The 24,932-nt window shown below is 34.3% G+C and overlaps 1 protein-coding gene across 2 annotated transcripts in view; it reads left to right on the top strand.

The window, feature by feature from the left end:
- Positions 1-24,932, top strand: part of NLGN4X (neuroligin 4 X-linked) — a 187,360-nt gene that overhangs the window by 104,942 nt on the left and 57,486 nt on the right. For both annotated transcript variants that reach the window (XR_003555832.2, XM_027791182.2), the window contains exon 4: positions 4,235-4,387. Coding sequence is in view for 1 of the 2 variants with exons in the window: in XM_027791182.2 (XP_027646983.1) it covers positions 4,235-4,387 (153 nt within the window). In the remaining variant the exon portion in view is untranslated. The remainder of the gene's footprint in view (positions 1-4,234; positions 4,388-24,932) is intronic.

The following is a 24,932-nucleotide window of genomic DNA, read 5'->3' as shown; positions in this document are numbered from 1 at the left end:
TTTTAAATATCTTTTTGCCCATATGGGAAGCAAGATTAAATTTTAAGGAGGTCTTTATGGTTTGTCTTGGTCCATTCAAGTTGTGTAAGAGTCAATGATAATTTTGTTTGCATTGTTTCCATCTAAAATTCAGGTTGTGGCTAATTCTTAGTAAATCCTAATAAGGATGAATGAAATGTTAATTCATCAAAGATAGTGACTGAAGATAATATTTCTTCAAGGTTTCAGAGCAAAATGAAATAAATTGCATTTCTTATGTAGAAACCATAATTTGGTAAATTTTTTAACATACTTTTTTGGTTTATATTATTCTTTTTTAATAGCACATTACTTTTGTTTTTGCAGAAATCACTTTTAACTGAAGTAACTGCATTGTCACAGAATATGATACATTTTTTCAAATATTTTCAATTTGTTCTTCTTGACATTTTATGTTTATGTGCAGTTTGCATCTTTTTTTTGTTTTTCAATATCAAATGTAACAGATTTTGACATTTTTGTTACATTTTTTTGTACTAGTGGTTTTTTATTTTTTATTTTTGAGAACCTGCTGTTTTTGAATTCTCTTTTTTCCCTTTATTCTCCTCCTCACAATGATCCCAGGAGCCAACACAAAGAAAAGCGCAGATGATATAACCAGTAATGATCGTGGTGAAGATGAAGGTATTTTTTGTTTTTTCAAAGCTCAACCCTGATGCATGAACATAAACTTTTTAATTTTTATAATTATTATTATTATTGTTATTGTTATTATTGCTGTTATTTCAACATGAATTTTAGTCCCTTATTTGCAGGAGCACACTTCTGTGTGCTTCTTTATTTTGATCTTTATAAATTACTTTCATTGTTTTTCTTTTTAAAATCCAAATTAGTATATAGATGACTGCGGTTTCTCTGTGGCATAGGTGTAAAGGTTGTTCCTAAATCTATGTGAAGTGAGTAACACAAATGTTATTTGAAACTATGTACTCCCCCCCCACCCCCCACCCCGTTCTTTCTTAGGTTGAGAAAATGGAATTTAAAAACATGCATGTGCTCTTTCCCCTGCTACATATTTTGTAAAACCACCTGTTTGAAATTCATGAAAAAAACTCACATATATCCTTCCTTTCACTTCCACCGTTTCCCTGGCACACATGTTGTACATTGATGCAGTTGAATTGTGCTTTGTTTTTGCTATTTTTTTTTACTTATTAACTGTTTTCTCACAGGATGTGGTTTATTTCAGGACACAAAAATAAAGGAAGCTGTTGATATTGCTTTATTGGTTTTTTTCCTGTAATCAGCTAGCCTCTGAGATACATTTGTTCTGACTTGAACACATTCCCACGGAAATCAATGACAATCGTTTTCATTGACTTCTTTCAGAGTTGGATTGGATTCCCTGAAAGGAAATGTTAAAGTTCACAGTGAAGTACCCCAAAAAAGTTTTATAAGGAAATATTTTTTTCTTGCCTTGGCACAGCAAAGCTGTTTAGGATGCACCAAAATAGAAAGAAGTCATGAAATCCTCCTCTATTCTCACCCTTCCTTTTCATTAAAGTTACACTGAAAGTTTATTTTACTTTATATATTTAACAAATTAAGAAAAATATTTTCAAACTAATTGAGAAGATAAGAACCTTGGGTAGTTTACTGGTCTGGTTTTGGAGCAATGTGTTCCCTAATCCTCTCATTCTTGTCCAACCCAAAGTGTTACTCCATGCTCTTTTTCTGTTTTCTGCTCTCTGACATCAGTTCAAGTAACTTTGAAACATTTGTGCTCTCTGTTCTCCTTAGAATCACGCATATTGCAGTGAGGACACTGTCTCCTCTTTTCCTGGGAGTTCAGCTCTACTGTAGCTACTCTATCCATATATAAAATACTGTCATAAAAAATTCTGGTCTTTGATTCACACTGGTTGCCCTCTACTGTGCCACCTTAATCGCTGAATTACCCTATTTCTTATAACATAAAAATGTTGTGCAGAATACTAAAAACAATTACTCTTTTTCTGAATATCACCTTCCTATTTCTGTGCAACGTTTGTTTTTTTTAAATGATGGTATCATAATTTCATATTCCAAATTTTGTAATTAATGTTAAAGCAAAAGATAAGTAAAAGATCGCTTTAAAAACTTGAGCTAGCTATTGGGTTATGGATACATTAATATTCAGACTGCTTAAAAATTATAAAATGTTAGGGTTTCATGATTAACAGGGGCATCCACTTTAGATCTAAGCACATAAAGCATGAAGCTAATTTCCTTTATGTTGAAGCTAATCATGTTCCCATTGAAGGGGAAGAGGAAACCTCCCATTGACTTCAGCAGTGAAAGATTCAACCCTGAGGTAGAACTATGTAATAAAGAAAGATTAAATACAACAAATCATGACTTTGGAGAGAGAAGGGAAAGGTAATTCAGTAACAGAAACAATTGTGTTAAATAATTGTTGCTTTCATTTTTGAGGGCTTAGCTCTGTTTTCACAGAAGAAACAATTTCATGTACTTTGCTGAAAATGCTGAAGATAAAAATACATCCACTAGAATCCACCTCATTGCTTTATATGGTTTGTTCAATGACTGCATCACTCTTACAGTCATAACAATTAAAAAATCTTATCACAAAAATTTGTTCTGCTGCTCAAGTACAACACATAAAGTTCAACATGTAAAGTATGTATCTTTTTACGTAAAAAAGGTGGATTCTATGACAAGCCTTGAACTCTTGACAACTAGATGGGTGTACAAGGGAGCCTGAACATACATTCCTTGAACTCAGCTGACAATTTTTTATATTTAAGTTAGTGCATACACATGAGTAAAGTAAAAGTGAGCCATAGAAATATGACCAGTCAAAATTTACCTTTAAGTATGCTCAAAGCACTTCCACATACACAAAATATTATATATGTAGTATCTTATTGCTGATCACATTTTTGGTATCTTAGGGTATTTCCTAACACACCTGAGGAGAAGGAAGAGTTTTAGAAGGCTTTCAAAACCAGGTCCCCTAACTCTAGGTATTTAGCTCAGCTTTTTCTTCCTCCAATTCCCTTTTTCACTGTTCAATATATAGCTATTAAAAAGAGAACCGTACTTTTGTTTTGTTTTAATCCTGGTTGAATACTCAGACTCTGCTTTCCCTTGTATGCTGTACTATATGATTGAAAGAAGTGCTCCTATTCCACATGCAGATACACTTAATTACTTGCAAAAGGTGTGTATTTCTAACAGCAGCTTGCTGAATTGCCCTCTGCTTTTTAAAGAAGCTTAGCCCTTGTTCCCACTATTTCTGTAGAGAACATATGTTCCTAATTCAGGCAGTCTGAACCATTTCTGGGATCAGGCCCCTCAGTTTTTTGTTATAGAGGGAGGGAGATGAATCTGGTCCTAAATATGCCCCAAATCATTGATCAGTGCATCTTTATAACTCATTCTGAAGTATAAAAATATTTATATCAATTTCATGTAACTTTCTTTTAGAAATAAAGATCCTGCTGTTTACTTGTTTGAAAGTAGGCAAGAGCTTTTCTGTGTATACAGAAGATCAGCGATACCGTTAAGAAGCATTAATTCAAGGCTGTTATTTAAGGCTTAGCTACCGTAACAAGGAAAAATACAACACAAAAGACATAATTTGATTTAAATACAAAGTTCTGGGCCATGAATTCACGTAAATTCTCTTTGGTTTTTTAACTCCTAGGATATTTGAAAGAAGGAACAGTTTACTATGTTTACTTTAATCAGAACAATTTGATTTTGTGCTATTATCTCTTACTGAACTATTGGGAATAAAATTTCAACAATTATGTCTCAGTGAGGAATGGTAAAGTGTGGATCATTATTGTAATTTTATTATTAGGTGTACAGATATTTCTAAATTGACATATACATGAATCAGAATATTCTAAAACCAGACAAGATTATTCCATAATTTGATTTTTCTATTTAGATTTTTAGACACTTATATTCAAATCAAATCCCTTGAAATATTGAAGGCATTTCAAGTGTTCTAAGAACATTTCAGAGGAAACAGTATTTGAAGTAACCAAGAGAAATAGTCATACTATAAATATTAGGCTTATAGGATGATCCTGAACTGTGTAAGTTAGCTGATTAAAGTGGTGGTGATGACATTGAAAACATAGGAAATAATTAAGAATATTTTTAGCACTGTTATAAATTGCTAATGCTGTATTTCCTTATTTTTTATTACTTTATTATGTTTTCCTTACTTGAATTTTTTCAGACATTCATGATCAGAACAGCAAGAAACCCGTTATGGTCTACATCCATGGTGGATCTTACATGGAGGGTACTGGCAATATGATTGATGGGAGCATTCTTGCAAGTTATGGAAATGTCATTGTTGTCACTCTCAATTACAGGCTGGGAGTTTTAGGTAAGTGACTCTTTTTTTCATCACCAATTACATAGAAATATTTGGTTGCTTAATTTATCCACTGATCAATCATAGATCCTTGGGCCAGTTTTGATTTTAAAAGAAAACATTCTTGCTGTTGGATTTTGAATTATTTTCAATATTTTATGGAAACTGGGCTAGGTTACATTCCTTTTTACAGCTGCCCTCACCTTAGACAAAAGTGACTGGATATTTATAACGATGTTAGTGCTGTTTTATGTTAAATTTGTCATTAGATCATATTTGCTCTTAGCTTAGTGATTTGCTCACAATTTACTCTTGGCTCAGCAATTGGTTCACAACCTGCATCCTTTTCTTATTAAAATCTGTTTGATTCCATGTAAAAAAAAAAAAAAAAAAAGGAAAAGTAATCAAGAGTGAGTACTCACCAGTTTTAAAACAGTTGGTAATGTTAGGAAGAGGGTAAATATTACTATTTTCCTGTATTTATTATTTTTGTATGCGAATTGTGGTTTAGGGCAGAAGATGTAGAGGTAATACAGACAAAACAAGCTATATGCACTGATGAAATTTATGTTGCAGGTAATATGGGTCAAGAGGTTTCAAAAGTAGTGTAAAATTATCTTCCTAAATATAAGGAACTCCATAATAACCATTTATTATATTGAGAGAAATTAATACTTCTGTGTTTCAAACAGAACAAGATATGCATCTTCTTGACATTATATTCCTTTGTCAGCGTTAGATTGAATAACAAAAGAAGCTTCAATCTATAACAATAGACCAAAAATCTTTCCTGTCTTTGTGATTCCAGCTCCTGGATGTTTGCATGTATGAAGCTTTTCACCAAATGAAAGTTTATTTATTGAAGTTCTACTTTTCCATAGAAAATTAAGCTAAAAATTTTCTCATAATAACAGATACAAAAAATATTTTTTATCATAATGAAAAGCAGACAGTTTCTATAGAATAGCATACGGATGGCTCAAATACTCATATTTCCAGCATTTTAGATATACAAGCTAAGGTATAGTAATTTTGTTTATGTGTTTTTTTGATTTAGAATGGCTTTTACAAAGATTTTTAATCTTGTTTTTCTTGATAGCAAACCTGTTCTGTATTCTTGGCATATACTATTTTGGAACACAGGAAACTTATTTTGCTGAGTTATCTGTTAACATGGTTAATGTGTTTCAACAATATTCTAGCTCACCAGAGTAAAGAGAATCTTTTTCCTGTCCCTGGTTTTGACTTTCATTTAAATACAAAAGGGTATTTTTTCTATGATAAAGTCAGATTGAAACATAAAGCTAGGAATATAAAAAGATATTTTGGTATATTTATACATACAATCTTTGTACTCATGACCACCCCCAAAGAAGAAGAAGAAGAAGAAGGAGAAGAAAAAAAAAGATGAAAAAGAAAAAAAGGAAAGCAAAACTGTAACTAAAGAACTCCAGACTCATTTAAAAAAGAAAAGATTTGTTGTTGTCAAAGAAAGTGTATACCCAGGAACTTGGTAATAGATGTTTATCTGTAAAAAAGGTTATTTAATGGATCTCTTAAAAGGTTTTCTCTTCGTTTCTTAAAACTACCATTGTTGAAGGATACAGATGGTTATAAGCAATTTAGTGTTTCACTGTCCAGCAGCTTCATATAAGTCTAAAGGAGAAAATGTAATATTTGAATTGATTAATTCCTATTTTATGTATTTATATTGAAAGAAAAAAAGAAGAGAAAAAATGCTATATTTTAATATTGTGGCATTTAGGAAAAAAAGCACAATGCAGGGGCATTCATATAAGAAACTAAAAAGTAAGAACTGTGAGGATCTTAAATGGATTAGGAAAAATGTAGTGTTTTATTTAGCATTAAATACTCCTGAACAGAGGCAAATGTAACTTTTGAGACACTATGGAATTTATACTTTGTTATAGAAGGTCTATGTTTGAATACCAGAAGACATTCAGAATATGCCTATAGCACTTAAAAATTCAGAGAAGTTGTGTTTTATGAGCATAGTTCATTTTTTTCTTCATGGTTAAAATGTAAATGTGATCCTTGGGAGCTCATTAGGTTCTGCCTAGATATTGGAATGTGGTAGGTGAATTCCACCTTTTTTTGACTTACTTCTTAAGTAAAGAAAATGAAAGAGAAAACACAAATTTATTCAGTTAAACAACCATATGGAAAGCAAACATGATTATTCATAAAAGTGAAAAAATTAGTAGAATTATTATGCCATACAAGTTGGCAAAGAGGCTCTTGTGTCAGTTAGTGAATTCCTGCAGAGTAGGCCCGGTCACTGGTAGAGTGGGCAGCGCTACCCACGTCCATGCCTTGCCTTCGTGAACTGCCACACAAACTGCTGCTGCTGCTGCCAACTGATGCCATCTGTGTTTGCACAGCCTGCTTGCAGTGCTCCTGGTGGCATTCCCCAGGGGCTGCTTATATGTGGTTTCCCATGCTTTGAACTGGCCTCAAGGACTGCTGGCGCTGTCTCATTCACCTGCCTTTTTTGCGACATCTGTCTCCTGCTGGCTGGTACCTCCCCCACCAGCATCCCAAGGGTGCTGAGGCCCCCGAAATCTCTTCAGACATTCCCTGGGGACCTGACAACCCTCAAAAATGCTCTTGGCAGGAGGCTACTGCTGCTACCACTGTTATCACTGCTAGCATCAGCTTTCAGAATTTGGAAATGCATCTTCATGGATGAGGGAAACCAAAAAACGTTAGGGACCTGTTACTTTACTTGACTATCCTTCACTGAGTTTGACCTCAAGAAATATCTATACAGCTATGAAATATGTGTCAAGGTAATAGAATATAAACTATATGGGTTTCTTTTACTGCCTTCTGATATAGTATAATTTTAGTTATATTTGAACAGTTCTGTGACCATCCTACAACTTAGTAAAAATCTTATGATTTGAAAAGACTTGGTTTTAACACACAACACCTCACCCTTTGAATTTTAAAATGAGGTTTTCATAGGCACCATAAAGACAAGGATTCTCCATTTTTTGTAGGTGGAAATCAAATTGCCTGTTGGCTATAACTGAGATACTGAAAATTCTAGTCTCAAGTTAACCAGAAAGTAGGCATCCTAGACAGACAAAAAAAAAAAAAAAAAAAAAAGAAAAAAAAGCTTTACTTGCTGTAGCTGTAACATGGTGACCTTCAGGGCTATAAAACATTTTAACTGAATGATAGAGACAAATATCTTCATCTCTGTCTTTTTTTTCTTGCTTCTGGCTAAAATATAAACCTTTAGATTGTGCACTGAACAATATTTATCTCTAAATCCAGAATACAGAAGCAGCACATCTCGTCTCTCTGTCTTGGAGGACTGCAGAGCTGCTCTGGGAATATGTACCTCATCTCTCTCTCTCTCTTTCTTTGTGTTCAAGTAGCACCAAGGCAAAACAGCAGACAGCTGGGCCCAAGACTTTCCAGCTTTTAAATTATCCTTCTTTATCCTTTGAATAAAAGTACTTCTGGAGTTATACTTCTTGAGATTTCTAGACTTGCAAGCATGCATGCAGTAATAATATGTGTTGTTGATGTTTAGAAAGCCATATTTTCCCTCTGAGTATAAGTTTGCATTTATCAAAATATATTCCATGGATAGGATACTTTTGGACAATAACAAAAAGATTTAGCTTTTCCTTTTGCGTATTGTGGTGTGCGCTATTCAAAAGGTGGCATGCTGTGGATCTGTGCTTAATTTCTTGGGCACTTTAGGGTTTGGGAGAATCCTGCCTCTGCCCAGCTCAGCAGTTTCTGTTTTGACTCATGCCTCAACACAATGATGACTGAAGACACTGCTGCAGTTAGATGAAATTGCTAACTTTTCCCAGTACAAGGCAGTGCTCTCGTATCTTGATAAATTCAATACTGTAACCCACATTAGTACTAAATCCCACTGTCTCCCCATCCACACCCTATGCTTTGAGCACATGTAGGATGATAGTATTTTTTATAATAAAATTATTTACCAGTTAAGTTGAAATTTCAAATTTCCCAAAATATTTAGAGAATTATTTAACTGAAATGATGGAAATTCAGCAGAGTGGGAAGATATAGCAAAATAGATATCCTAATTCAAAAAATGTTCTAGTATTACAGAAAATGGGATGGTTTGAACAACCTGACTCACTGTCTAGGTACTACTCAATTCCTCTTCATTATCTACATTCTTACTTTTCATGGATATGCTTTAAGAAGAAGTAATATCTTTCCAATCTAGCTATAAACACTGTTTTAGTGCCTTTTTCAGGATTATGTTGGCAGGAAAAATACAGAGAGCGATTTATGTTTATTATTGTTTTATAGTGACATGACTTGAATTGTCTGTCTCATGGTGAGATTTCAATATGCTGAATTCCTGTCTAGCTTGTGGAACAGTAAAAATTAAATCTGACAAATCACCCTCCCTCAAAAACCAAACCAAACCAAAACAATAAAACCAAAGCCCTAAAGCCCTAGCACAATTTTTTTATGCAGTTAAATTCAGTTGTAGTGATATGCACTTTGAAGAAAAAAATCTTAAGCAATCTTAAAAAAGTTATCATATTCAAATATGAACTTAGTGTTCTTGTGTGAGCTATTAAAGGCAAAGTCAGAGATGAATTCTAGAAATATGAAACAGGTATTTTGGAAGCTAGAGTTAAATGAAACATCTAGTGCATCAAATGAGATGCACCCAGAGTTCAAAATTGTAAAATTGGCTTAGCATTTCCAAGACCACTATTGCAGTTAAACATTTTCCTCCTCTTAAAATCCCAAATCATGCAGATAAGAATAGTCTATCTCTTATCTGTCTCCCTTTTTGGCAATAAGCATCCATTTTAAGTACTCTGTCTGAAAAGGCTGGACTTCCTTTTAGTAGAAATTATACCCACATGCAATTATAGCTCTCTATAAGTGATCATATTAGGCAGTGTAATATAAATCAGAGTTCAGTCTGCAAGGAGGCTTAGTACTTCTGCAAGTTCCTGAGAACCTCAGCTCTCTTTACTTCACTGAGCACCTGGGTTGCAAGTTAAAACATCAACGCACTGAAACAGTGTATATCATAAATGAACTGTTTAGTATTTGACTGATCATTTTAGGTGCCTTCCAACTGAAGTATATTCTATTCTGCTCTATCCTATTCTATTCTAGTCTATTCAGTGGTAATTAAAGTAAGTAGTATATGACCTCATGAGCCAGATTCTTTCATACTGGCAGCATACAACAGTCTAAAATCCAGCTAATTTTATCTTCACTAGTGTAATTGCTGTGGAGAATGACTGTATTTTAAATTCAGACTTGCAGCTATTTGTTCACTTTGTGCCTCCAGACAGCCCTCCTCTACCTCCAGTGTGTTTGACTCTGCTGGAACAGCAAACTTAAAGGTGATCTGCTGGCAGAATAGGCCAGGAGTAGATTAGTACACATGGGAATGACCCCAGAGCTGGAGAATGCTAAGTAAATCACAATTTCATGCTTACACAAGAAAAGAGGTTTATTTAAGCTCAGTTTAGCTCATAGAGACTGTTTGCATTGCTGAAGCCAATGCAAACTTCACTACATTGCCTCACTTACATCTCTAAGCTTCATGAAAAAGGTTTCCTGGCCGGTTTAGTCCCTGGCCTGTCTTCTTAGTTGGCCAATAATTGTGAGCTAATGTCAGTTGTCATAGCTGGTTTTCTACTTCAGTGGAACTCCCAAATTCGCAGCAATGACACATAAGTGTTAATTTCATTGCTATCAACACACTTTTGTAGACATCAGAATTATGTTATTTTTCAATTATTTTTTGTAAACCTTATCCTTTCCTCTTACTTTAAATCTATTGTTAAGTCACAGAAATTCTATTTGTGCAAATGCAAGGTGGTAAACTCTGTCACTACATCTTCTGTTTCAAATATCAGAAGCAACAAGTGCATAAGTTAGTGTCATCAGAAGCTATGTGTACATTCATAGAGTTTGTAACCTTAGATACATTCCTTTCATAGTGTGAGTACACAGTAACAGTGTGATTATGTCATACAATCATAAATGTACTTAATAACTTGTTTTACTCTCATATGGCTTACTTTTATAGCATCTGAACTCCCAACAATCTTAGACAACTTCTATATAATTCTGTAGTCAGAGGCAAGCATGGACATCCTTGATGTGATTGTCAAAACCAAAATTTAGCAAGAACCTTTTGACAGAGAGCTCCTCTTACCTAAATGTAACAAAAACTGCTTCCTCCAGGCTTGATGGATTGACCCATCTGACTAAGCTAGTACAGTATGTTCTTAGAAAACAATTTTTATCATAGCCTATATAGTCAACCAGAACAAAAAGATACAAGAAAATGTAAAAGAAGTAAAAAGGATATGATTTTTAGGCAATTCACTGAGTTTTGGTAATTCACTGAGTAAGCTGATTCTTGTTCATCACTCTGAGTAAACTTACTTATTTTAAGAACAGTTTTTGTTACCTAAGATTTATAATATATCCTTTTAACAAGTTTATCCCTACCATGTGTGAAAAAAATACAGGTCTGTTTTTTGAAACTGTATACTTATGCTGGTATTTGGGCAGTGCAAGAAGAGTGTCCTGATTTCATAAACATCTTCATAAATTATGAGTAACGGCTAGGTGTTCTGTCTCTTTTTGAGACAAATTTTTGTATTGATGTTCAAATATGGATAGAGTACCTGAACTTTAGATGGGAAACAGCAAGGACTTGTATATCTTAATAACAAATATGTGAAAGAAACCAATCAAAAGTTGACACTTTAAATAAACATTCTGATTTTATGCATTAGCTACTTCCAAAGGAAGAATCAAAGGCACACAGTGCTGCATGGATAGATATAAGCATGTGTAACATGCAGTTTTGAAAATGAGATAAAATCATTGTTTTACAAACTAAAAAGATATTTTTTAAAAAACATTCTGTGAGGTTGCCTGTGCAAATAAACTACAGTGAAAATATTAAACATACTTGTACAGTAAATGTAACTCATTCAAATCTCTAGAAATAATTTGAAACTCACAAACATTTAGACACATTTTGGCGAGGTATATTTTTATGTAATTGAAAGTTTATTTGATAAAGATTTCTGGACATTATAAAGCGTATATATACAGTGAATTGTCACATTGTCTGATGATCAAAATTCTGATTTCATGAAATATTTTAGCATTAAGGTGGGGTTTTATATAATACATATAGTTTGTGAAGATTCCATAGTGGATCAGCTTACACAAAAGATGTCTTTATAAAATGTAAAGGACATTTTTCTGAATCTTATGTAAAAAATGTTGAATCTGTGTTCTCTATTTCTTCCTTTGATATTTTTAATTCCTAATGTCATTACTGATACTCTAAAATATTTATATTAATCAGTGACCTATTGGCACTAAATGTTAACATGCTATGAGGTAGTTCTAGGTTACGTAGTTTACATTTCCTAGTATTGCATACATGTGGAAGCACAGCAGTCATCATTTGAACATTTCTGGCAACATCAAGGTAAGTGTGACTCCATCTAGATTAATCTAAACCATTATTATGAATAAAAATGTGACTATGAAAAGTAACATTTTTTTCATAGTATGTATTAATTTAGTTATTAATTCAGTAATTTCTTTTTTCCTCTGTAATAACACTGACAAGAAAGTATTTCCTGCCGTGTCATTTATTTTTCAAATATCATGCTTTTAGATGATTTATCTGTATTTTTCTGTAAATTCCTAATTCCTTCCTTGAAATTGCATGGTTTTATACTTATTTGGGCAGTAATCATTCCATACGAGTAATATGCCTCTTAAAGAGGGTTTGAAGAACAACAAACAGGAATTATGATACCAGAACTTGCAAACAAGCAATAGTGAAAGTTTTTACTTTAAAAGTAAGAAGTCTTGACCATATTAGGGTTTTTGTTTGTTTTTGTTTGGGTTTTTTTGTGTTTTTTTTTAGACTGAAACTATATTTAACCGTAATTTCAATTCACTAGTACTGAGTGGAGATTTTGCCTGAAATTTTGCAAGAAAAGATCAGTTAGGGTCAAAGTCTATCCTCACATATACCTATAAGTAGGCTGACTGAACTAAAAAGCTTGGAGTATAGCCTGGCACCTATTGTTCATTCTTTTTTTTTCTAATGCATAGATTTTATGTGCTGTTACAAAATTCAGAAATTAACTCAATGACAGTGATAACTTGGTATAAACCTGAAAGTAATGCCTTACTGTCATTGTCTTAATTGGTGACAAAATTGTAACAAACTATTGAAAAAACCTGAGATTAAGCAACAGTCACTGTAAAAGGATAGTTAGCAAAAGACAGAAAGTGATTTTAAAGTTCAAGTGAAGATCGAATTTCCTGCCACAACTAATACAGTATGTACTGATTAAGGAAAAAACCCAACAACTCTCATTATAAAACCTTCCATTTATTCTTTGTTATTGACAAATCTATTTAAATCTGGAGTTACAGTTGGTTTTCTCACAACTACAGAATTTCAGTGTAAATTCTAAGGGGAGAAATGAAACTTACTGGTTTCTCATGCTTCCAAGGATGTGCTGGCCTGCTCTGCAGTTTCTTTCAAAAATCTCATCTTGCAGAATTGAATGACTTAATAAGTTATCCAGTTGATTTTTCTTTTGGGTTTATCTAAGCCTGTGTCAAAGCAGGCAGCTTGCAGGGCAATTTGTGGTAGGGACTTAGAACTTACTGGCCACACTGTGGTTCTTTTTCTACCCTATGCAACTAGTATTCCTTTTTTCAGGAGTTAATCTGATTAAAGTTTGCAGTTTTGGGAACTCCAAATGAGGCTGGACACAACAACACAGCAGACTGGAGTGCCTATCATAAGGCATGTAGAGCTCAGTTTGCATTTGCAAGGGACAAGCTGCTCTTAGCAACTTGCATGAAAGCTCATTTCCAGCTATATTTTGTAAAGACTTACTGGCAGCTGTCAAGTTTCTTATTAAGGCTGTTATAGAAATCAGATGCTGCTTAGGTTTGCTTGGTATTTTCCTTTGCTTATACCTTGTGAGCAGTGATAAAAACTCTTACAAAAGCATAAATTATATCAAATTTTTTGCAGTTAAGGAATTATATTGTCCACAAGAGAAATGAAAAAACGGTCGAAAGAGACCGTAGGAAATCTGAAACACTCTTGGATCTGTGCAAGAAATCTTTGAGTGGAAAGGCAGGACTTCTTAATTGTTTTCTTTTTCTTCATATTCTGGAGAACCAAGTCAGTCATAATATTTGGCTCCTTTTATAATGCTGTTCATACCTATGGGCTAGATCCTGTGGTGGGATAAATCATAAGGACTCTACTGGATATTGCCCATAATGTCAATTTCCCGCTTTTTTTCCTTTTTAAAATGTGTTATGCAACATATATACTTTCTGTCAGCTTAGATCATAAGGATTTTATTCACTGAAATCTGAAACTTTACACTTAACTTCATGTCAGTCAAAAGAAGGTGAGAAGTTTGGAATGCTTTTATATAAGAGAAAAAACATAGGGGAGAAGGAAGAGTCCATGTGTAATTTCTTGTCTTAACATGGATGTAAAATATTTTCACAATATTTATTAGATTCTCAGACCATAACAACTCTAATTTAGAGAACTGGGCTGAAATGCAACGATGATATAATGATAATATATGCATTGCTTATGTTGTAGCTTACCATAGAAAAAGAACTGTGGATGAAGTTCAAAGTGCATTGAAGTCAATACAAATTTAGTAGTCAACTCAAATGGGTCAAGCTTTTGATGCATTTAGTTGCTTCATTTCATAAGAAGCCACCAGCATGAGAGGTTGTGCTTTTAAACAGAGTTTTGTACAGTTTCCTCAAAAGTATAAATACATCCTTTTAATACTGTTACAAAGATTGTGGCTGACTAAAAGGAATAAGTGTTAAATCTTGCAAATTTTTCTGAAGTCCTCTATAATTGCAGGGCATTGCAGTATTTTATATAGAAATTAGAAGGAAAAAAGTGTAAAGTATAACTCAGTCTAACCATCCCTTGGAAATGAGCCTAATGAACCTGATAACAAAAGCAGAATGGCAAACGTGTGTGTGAGGTAGGTGATAATGTCAATATGCTCCTCACGAGGAGGCAGGGGAGCATTATGCAGTCATAGTGTTAAAGTGGCATGATTGCACCAGGCAATGACATATAGTCTTGGAAGGATAGCACAAAACAAATGCATTGTTTTGTGAATTATTTCAGACCTCCATGTCATTCCTTGCAATCACAGATTGACTGGCATTGAAGGATCAAAATCTGTTTACTGCTTCACAATACCCTACCAAGTCTCAGCTCTGTTGTACTAGCCACTGTACGAATATACAGTATACCGAGCTAAAAATATGCTCCTTGTGTGTTTTTTGGGGCTTCCGTTTCAGAACAGACAATTTTTTGCTTTAATAGCTCCAAAAGCCTATAAAAGGTATCTGAGAATACTGAATGAATAAAGCTTTTCCTGGTGATGGATGTTAAGTGCGTTCTTCAATAGATATCTGCAGGTAAAGGTTAGCAGCTGAGACAGGCCATCAATTTTCATCTTTTCACTTCTTTCTAATTGAAAACTATGACTTCCATTTACGGAATCAAAAGAATGTGTTCTTTTGGCATTCATTAGTGCCAGGTCTCCTGCAATAGCACGGGTTCATTTAGAGCTTAAATTGATTAGAAAAATGTATAGCAATGTAAGATCTAATAAAATTACTGTTGGAAAAGCTTTTAACAGGCAAAAAAAAAAAAAAGAAAAGGCTTCAGAAATTTGTACTTTTATTTTTTCCCCCACTTCCCACACCATCTGTGGATTGTATCATATGTTTTGCCTAAAACTAAGTACCTTCTTTGGGATCTGGGAAAAGGTAAAATAAATCGTTATACTTTAGCAGAACTTAAGAGAAAAGAATGAAACCAGAAGGAACGTAGGTTTCCTCACTGATACAATGTTAATTTGCATAAAATCAGATCTTAGACATGTAAAGAAAATCAAAATCAATCTTTGTAAGTATGCTGCATAAGTTTGTGTTTTCATTTCTGCTAGGAATTTTAAACCAATGCATAACATTTACTCAGGTATGTGACTACTTTTGAAACAATATCATAAGTATGGTTTTTCACATTTCATTTGTGTTCCATGTACAACAAATTATATCTGATTGCAAATATTTGTGCTAAGTGAAAATATTTTTATGTTTGAAAAGCAAGTATCTACCTAACTCCACCATGCCTCTGTTATAGTCTTGTCCATAACTAATTGAGTTTCTATCAAAACCCATTTTAAACCAGTAGAAAGGTATCAAATAGTGCACTGATTTATATGGAAGATTGTCAAGCCCACAATCTGTGCCAGTTTGAGATGGATTAATTATGAAAAAAATTTCATGCCCATATACTTTCAATGGGATTCTGTTTGTCCTAGCAAGACATAATCAGTGAAACTTTTGTTCTGTTGACAGTCTTTTAGGGAGAAATACCACCATTAAAGCTTTGTATCTTTGGTACAGATGACCTAGTTACTGTAAACTTTTAGGAAATTTGACTGTGAAGCTTCTTAACTTCTGTATAATTTTCCTTTTATCAAATAAATATCACTAGAATTCCTGCTTCTTGGACAGAGCAGAAAAAAAGCCCAAACCAACCAACCAAAAAAACCCCACTCTCTCTACCTATCATTTTTTTTTTTTACTGTGGGAAATAGGAATCAATCACATTCTGCCCTAGGCTCTCAATTGTTTTTTATCAAGGACTTGGATTAGTCCTTGATAAAAATACAAGGAATTCAATTCTGAATATCCTTGAATAAAGAGTAGCTTACAGATATTGTGCTCCCAAAATAGAACAGGGAACAAGCTATGACTCATAAGGTCCTAATTTCATCTCTGCTTTTCCCTTGCTCTTGGGACAAATTACATTGCTTCATTTGATGACTTCTCAAAGCAGTGAAAGATTTCTCTTTCCTTCTAACCTGGATTACAGGCTGATAAATGGGGCAAGTATGTTTATTCATAGTAGTAATAGGAGAATAATTTCTTTTCTCCATACAACCATAACCACAATCTTTGACTGTGATTATCCAATTAAATCATAAAGTCTCTGAGGAAGGAACCATCTTTCTTATGATCGGTTTATCCAATGCAACAGCTGTCTCTGTCTGTGACTGCAGCTCCTAACTGTTAATGGCACAGAAACTGTTAAAAGTATGAGAAAAAAAGAACTTCCTTTCTGTTGTGTATGCACTAAGAGCTGTCAGAGCATGATCAGTCAGCTTGGCACCAACAGCTCCAGGGACTTCTGAATGGCTTTGCTCAAACACCTCATAATGAAGGTACAATAAAGCTTCCAGCTTGCAATCTGCCTCCTTGGACCTTATGACTGCATCTGCTTGTGTAGATGCACATGGTCTCTATGATGCCAGACTCACCAATTTTTTTTTCTTTCAGAAATGGTCTCATCTTCATTTGCAAATGCTAAAAGTCTGTTTTCAAAGGAAAGACATTTTAATCACTTATCATGGTGCATGGAAATATTTGCTGCTTTTCAAAGTGCAGAGTTTAAATTGCATGGTTATTTTATCAGGAAAGAAAAATGAGGCCTTTGTGAAAAACCTATGGACTCTCATATATTTGATAGAATAGAATATTTCAGTTGGAAGGCACCCTGCAGTGACCATCTAGTCCAACTACCTGACCAATTCAGGGCTGACCAAGAGTTAAAGCATGTTATTAAGGGCATTTTCCAAATACCTCTTAAACACTGATGAAAGGTGGGGCATCAACCACCTTTCTAGAAAACCTGTTCCACTGTTTGACCACCCTCTGTCAGTAAAGAAATGCTTCCTAATGTTCAGTCTAAACCTCCCCTGGCAGTTTTGAACCATTCCCATGAGTCCTGCCAGTGCATCCCAGAAAAAATTGCTCAGCACCTCCCTCTCCGCTTCCCCTCCTCAGGAAGCTGTAGAGAGCAGTGAGGCTGCCCCTCAGCCTCCTTTTCTCCAAACTAGACAAGCCAAAAGTCCTCAGCCACTCCTCATAGGACATGCCTTCTAGCTCTTACACCAGCTTTGTTGCCGTCCTCTGGATATGTTCAAGGACCTTAACCTCCAGCTTTTGGCCAGCTGGCTGTGCTGTCTTTGATGCCCCCCAGGGTGCAGGTCTTTCTCTTGGCTACTGGAGTGCACTGCTGAGCCTGCTGTCAGCAGTACCCCTAGATCCCCTTCTGCAGGGCTGCTCTCCAGCTATTCCTCTCCCAGTTTATACTTGTGATTTTTCCTAGGATTTTAATCAAGGCCCAGTTGAAATGCAACCTAGTTTTACTGACATCTTTAAAGTGCCTACTGAAGCCAACTAGCCATGCCTCTGTTTGGTAAGAAAGAATCAAACTTTGCTAGTCTTCTACTTTTCTATAAGGGTTGCTGATGTATTTTAGCTCTTAGGCCCCCTTATGAAGTTATTTAATAAAAAAATACCCATCTATCCTCATAAAGAATATTTTTATTAAAACTCAATAGTTTGCCCCATGACCTTCATAAAGAATATGTACATGGACAGCATTTATGACAAAATATTCTAGAGATTTACTTCAAATAGTCTTCTGAAAGAGAAAATGTATAAAGAGGAAAAAATCCATTGTGCATGCCTACTAAAATAACACGAGCTTGAATTATTATTTCTTCTTCATAACTGGATTCAATATGTTCAATAACCTGTGGGACAAATTTTTCTCACATTCATGATGAAATTCTCCTGCTGTTTAAATCAATAGAAGTTTTACCTTTCAATTTAAGGCATCCAGTTTTCACCTTCAGATTGCTTTCCTTAAAAGGCAACATCTTCTCTTACTGCAGAGACTGTCTTCCTTTCATTTTAATAACTTGACTCTGACATTTACAAAGATAACAGGAAGCAAATCACTCAGACAAAGAGGTATCTCAGTCTGGTAATCAATTACCTATACAGCTGACTCATCAAGGACAAATTGCCTGCATCTCGGTATCAGTCAAAATATAGTACCTGAAAGAATATATTAAAATTCCTTTATCTGGAAACATTTTCCATGTTGTCTTATTGAGGAAAATATACATTTAGAACTTACAGAAGTTCTAAATTGGTGACATTTTACCCTTTCCACTTTTGCCTCCACCCCCCACCCCCATCCCCCACCCGAAGGCAGTACTCAGTGTGCATGACATTAATATACCCTGCCTAAGGGAAATCAGACTCGTGGCTTAGGGGAATAATATATAGATACTGCTTTAGAAATTTTAATGAATCATCTATGCAATTTTCTGTTTATAACAAGAAGAAAACAGAAGACAGGATCAGAAAAATAAGAAAGAACAACGTTTGTCAGATATTAATATTTTTAGTATGTATACAATATAATCTGTTTTACTTAGGAACCAACTGAGCATCTTCCCTTTATTGGTAAAATGAAACATGCTTACTGTTGTTTACAGGAAAAACAAGACTGCACAAAAAAATTCTGAGCAGGGTCTTTGTTTAGTCTCACTGATCACTGCCACATGGTATTTGTTAACAGCGTAATTGATGCAGGTTGGTTCAGCAGAAAGTTCCTGTACTCAAGACTATGATAACAGAAGTTTACTCAGCATGCTGGTAGGCAAGTTGGGATTTTCTGACTTTCTGTTTTATGTTTTTTAAGGACAAATGCAGGATCAGCTTGAACTACAATAATATTCAAAGAACTACATCCAATTCAGTGTGCTGTAAGATTGTATTCTACATTGTTTTTCCTTGATGCTTCAGGAGAACTAGAATAATTGATCAAAAAGACAGCATCCTACAAGTGGCAAGGCTGACTTGCAGATGTTAAACAAATTTGGTTAAGTTGCCTGTAAGCAACTACTTGTATTTTAGCAACTGTGACATTTTACAAAATCTTACAAAATATTCAAAACTACATTGGTTTAAGGTAGGGGTTTTGTCCATATAACTTTAATCCTGAATACACACATTCTTTTAATGGCTAGGAAATAGCATAGTTCCCTTTATGTACAGTCATGGAAGACAATAATCTGGAATATTTGCAAAATAAATTTATGATGATGTACTGGAAGGGCTATTAGCACCTCAGCTTGGAAAAAAAATGATCAGGCAAGCAGCACTTGCATATAAAAAATACTTTTTAGTTTTCTTGAATGTCTTGTGAGTTATAGTTTAGGGGGTAACCCAGAGTTCTGAATATGACACACAACAAAAGTTATTACGTATTTACTTCTATTGCTTTATAGTGATTGTGAGGTAGAATATAATTAAATAGCTTCAAATAACATTTGCTTTTCAAGACAAAGTGTTTGAAAAAGTTTATTTAGGCCAAACTCTTTGAACTTTGTACATCACTCAGAAAAAAATCTTAGCTAAAACTGTTCATTTACTGAGCTTCCTCACAGAGAAATACATACGTTTACTTTGAAGGTAAACAGTAGCGAGAACATAGCAAGAGGCAATAACTTCTTGAAGACATTCAGAAGATCAATAGTGAATTCAAGAATACCAGTCCCATTCTTTGACTCCTAGGCTAGTATGTTTTGTAATAGGCAATGACTATTTAGAAACAGCTGCTATAGACACCTTTAACATGACCAACACATCAGGTATGAACAGACTCAATTACACACACACACAAATGTAGTATGTTTATTTTACTTTTATTAAAAGGATCCCTTTTCTGTGATCTTTTCTGAATATTTAATTCAACAGGAAACCAGTGTAAGAGATTTTTAGTTTTTGTCAAGAAAAGAAAATACACTCTCTTAATGTAACAGAAATGGTATGTTTCTGTCTGCCTTTCCCCCTTCCTGTTTGGTTACTGAACAGAAAATGAAGTATTTGTTTGAACCTACACAGTTTATTTTTCAAATGGTTATGCATAAGACTGGTGCTTATCTGAGAAATGAATTTACAAAATTAATTAAAATTAAAACTAAAATTTAAAATGTGTAACTATTACCACACTTTTAAATAATGGGCCTTCATTACTGAAAACTATCATACATTTTTTTAATTGAGAAAACCCACAGTTTTGGAGAAATTGCAGGTGTAACTATTACATAATTTCCTAATAAATATCCTCTAATATATAAAGAGCAACATTACTTCTGGAAAATATGGACTAGTTAAGAAAACCCCAACATTTGGCATATCTCTTCTAGGCCTAAGTGGTAACATCTTTTATATTTTTATCTTTCAGTATATGTTAATGCTGCAAGTAGAAAGTATGGTTTGCAGATACAATGATTATTAAAATACTGGACATTTTAAAGTATGATGATCTTAAGAGGCACAATAACAGAGAGGTAGTGAAGAACCTATTGACTGGAATGTTATTTTCTTCCTATACTGTTTTTGCACACACACACACACACACACACACAACCCCTGAGTTTTACCAGTTCCCTAATTTTGGCTACAGTTGAAATAAGGTCAAACATTTCTAATAGCAGCTGTTACAAGAAATATCTTCTTACGTGGACATTTCCCTAGGGCACCGACTCTTTTCTGTGTCCTATAAAATAGGACTTTTCCTGATTAAAGTAACACTTTAAATATTGAAGCTTCTGGCACTAGTGCTTAAGATAACAATTTGTTATATTGTAAGGCCAAGAAATCAGTGATTGCCAACAAGTATTCCTTATTTGGAATCAACCAGAAATATGAGTACTCAAAGATAATTTTTAACACTATTTACTGTGTAGCATAGGGGAAAAAAATCTGGTTCCCCCACCTTGAAGTATAAGAGTGAGATCTTGTGTAAAGCCGTAACTCCTGATTCTTGATTCTTTCAACATACAGTAATTGCTCTGTTATTCTGTATTTCATTTTTCGTTATGTGCAGCGTTAATTAAAAGTTGTAGCTTGGTCATGATTGTGTCTGAAAATTTCAGACCACATGAGGTGCTTGCTGACTTTGAAATCCCTGTAACAGTCTTTGAGCACTGTATTTTTCCTGCTCCCATTTCTCTTTTAATGGTAGGTTAGGACACAGGATGGGGATCTGGAGGACTTGCCTTGAACTGTATAATGAGAAAATCAGAGGTAAAGTTCCTTACTTTAGCATGCTCTAGTAAACATGCAGCTGTGGGTTGAGAGAAACCATCTTACAGATCCAATTGAAAGCAGTTTCTGCAAATGATAGTTGTAGATTTTGGTAAACTCACCCATTTCACCTGTGGCCACAAAAATGTTAGAGCGGACATAAGCGAGATAACAGGAATGTGAGCACATGTATTGCAGCCTGAAGTTTAAAACAATCATGAAAGGAATAGATCAGAGTTCCATTCTCAGATGTTTTCATTGCAAGAAGTAGAACATCTCTAAAAATAATGAGTGTATCAGAAACTCTGCAGCCCAGCCCTTTGATACAGAACTGGGCTGAAATGTGTTCATAAGACTTCCATCACCTGCTTCTTCTATCTCTTTTTCTGAAAGATACTGCTTTAAACTTGTCGTATTCCTTATAATGCTCCCTGTCTTCTTGTGGTGCCAAGTAGGTTGTACATAATATCCTTGAAAACATGATTACTCAAATGCAATCAAAGGATCATGAATGTAAAGCTTGTAAAAAAATAATGAAAAAACACTTCTGAAATGGTGTGATTTTTCAATTTTTTTTTTTTCTGTGGACTTGGACATGCTTTGATTTGTCTCATTACATATTTTTGTTGTGTGTAGTGTTTTTTTGGGTTGTAGTCAGACCATGTAAAGTTGTAGATATACCAGTTACAATGCAGAAAAGAAAGGAAAATTTAAAAAGCCTTTCTGGTTCAAGCCACTGGTATTTTTGTTCTTTAACTCTGCTGAGTGTATTCTATCACTTATGCCACATAAAGCAGTAATCTTTGACCCATTGATGCAGGGACATAAAATGTCCTATTTCCTTAGGCTGATTGTTTTCATATATTCCTCCTGTTTATACTGTGTATATTTATTCATCCTGGTAAACTAGGAATCACATTCAAATCCCCTTAGTTGGAGCTGACTCTTTTTTGTGTGTATGAGCATCAGATGTCTCTTGAATACTGCCAAAGGACTATAGGGCTGAAGGTTACCTCTGACATGGTTTCAAGGTCTGATTGCACTTTGTGCCATAATAATTTTCTGAAGCATGCTGTGTATTTTGCACATGGACTGCCTGGACAGTTATGTTCAAGGGGATGATGGTCTTCTAGAATAAGAAAAATTAAAAATAAAAAGGGAAAGAGCAAAACTGAATGCCAGGAGCAGCGAAAATACCCAGATACCATGTGAAAGAAAAAGCAGATGCAACTAAATCAGAACTGGATAATTATCCTGTTGAATTCAGGCTGGATTTGGTGATGAGGCTTCAGACAAAAGAACCTTCAATTCTTAGAGTAGTTATTAAGTATTGATATATTTTAAAATGTATTGTTTTAATAACATGCCCTTTTAGTTGCTATACAGATTGCCTCCTACAATTACTATTTTTTATAATTGATTAATTATCTAAAGCTTCAATGCTTTTATATGACGGAGGCCAAACAGCAAGAATAACTGCATGAATGATCCAAGTGTACACTGAAGGGAAGGCTTATGATCTGTAACAGAAGTATTGTGTCCTGTGGCTATCACTAAACTAGATGTGAACTTGCCTAGTAAAAGCCCTGGTGGTATGATTGACAGGCTTGTATATTTAGAAAACAGTCTGATCTGGAAAACCTAGCTTGAGCCAAGAAACAATTAAAAATACATAAATGTTATTTATTTTCAAAACAGCTTTCTTAAAGGAAGGCATAAATAACAATAGGTTGTACATGCATATATTTTATCTGTATTAACTTTTCTAAAGTCATGCCTATAGTAGCACTCAATTATGTTTGAGAGATTTGCTTATTTTCCCTATTCTAATTACTTTGTGTTATAAATTGTAATTATCTTTCTCTTTAAATGAGCTGTTTTGAAATCCTCTGAAAGTTTTTTTTACAAGAATATTCAAACTTAATTTGCAATAGTGGAAATCTAGGTTTTGTGTAAGCGAGTTCTAGAGTTTGTAAGAATGTGGAAAATAGAACAGGTGTAGTATTTTTATGTATACGTCTCAGTAGTAATATTTAATTTTAAGTGAATCTAATCCTCATCTACGCAATGTGTTGGGCTCAAATTTCATTTGTTTATTTCTCTGCTTATATTCCATACAGATAGGTATGTAACTTTTTACAAGTGCCATGATCATTATTATAGAATAGGTGGAAATGACATACATTTATTTCCTCATAGAGAGAAAAATCTTATCAAAGACCTTGACAAAAATAGAAGGAAAACAATTACCTGTTTCTGAAGAGTAGTATATGGTGTAGTGGGAATTATTGCACTCCCCGCTGGTATGAACAAGCAATCTTTTTGATTAAAAAAAAACCCAGCCAGTTCTTTAAATTGGCTCTTGCACAGTGTATGAAAGACTAGTGCACTAACACATTGTAATTATTCTAAAGTGCATTCTAAGCACATTCTGAATAATTCTGTTTGGGATTTTTTTTCCATAAACTGTTTTCTCTTTTGAATTTTATGTTTTCCACACTTAAATGTTACCACAAGTTGAAGGATCAAATTTTGCAGTTTAAGTTTTCCCTTGTAAGGTTTTCAGTGAAGAAGTAGGGGTTTCAGTGGTAGCTTTACAAGACAGCTCTTTTTTATGGTCATGGCACAGACTATCACAGCCATGTCTATAACAAGCTCTGGCTATTCAAAGTAGAAGTTCCTTAAGCACGAATAAGAACTTGAACATGTTTGTTCATGAATATCTTTGTGATTAAATTAAAGTGAATCGCATTTGAATATCTTGAATAAATGCCCTTTTCACAATCAATATGTAAGTAATTCATGTGTTGAATTTTCTTATTAAATTCTTGTCTAATGTTTATTGATCATTACTTACTTAGTGAAGATTATGTCCTAAAATCTAATCCCAGCCTTCAAACAGAGCAGAAAAGACTAAACTAAATAATTACCAGCAAATACGTGCTGTAATAAACACAAGGGGAAAAGTTGGCTATTTGAGTCCTTTTCAGTGCTTTGAATACCAGGAGTTAGCATAGCTTAATACCAGTGATATGATACATGTGTTTTTTATAATTTCCATGGATTTAGTCAGAAAATATAATTTATCCTGTTATCTTGCCAAGAATTTACTCATTTGTGTATATGAGATGATGTGTTCACATAGATAACCATATGAGCTGGTCTGCACAGTAGCCAAGAAGAGGGAAGGACTGGTCATATACTGGCTAAACTAACCACAGGAGTAATCTAACTGAATACAAAGAGAACTGCCATGCTAAAGACACTTAATGGCACCTTGTCCTTTAAAATAAAGGAGGCTATGGATATGAATGAAGTATGGCTGAGGCCTGAGGTCTCACAACTGGAGTCAGGAACAAGACTACATGGAAGGGGTTCTGCATAAAAGGGAGACCTCGCTACCAAGACAAAAGACATACGAGTTATAAGTGAGTCCTGGACCCTCAAATGGATGCTGAGTCTGTAGAAAAGTTCTGAAATG

The sequence above is a fragment of the Falco peregrinus genome, chromosome 4, assembly GCF_023634155.1.
Source record: "Falco peregrinus isolate bFalPer1 chromosome 4, bFalPer1.pri, whole genome shotgun sequence".
NCBI lineage: Eukaryota > Metazoa > Chordata > Aves > Falconiformes > Falconidae > Falco > Falco peregrinus.
This window is presented reverse-complemented; position numbering and strand designations above follow the sequence as displayed.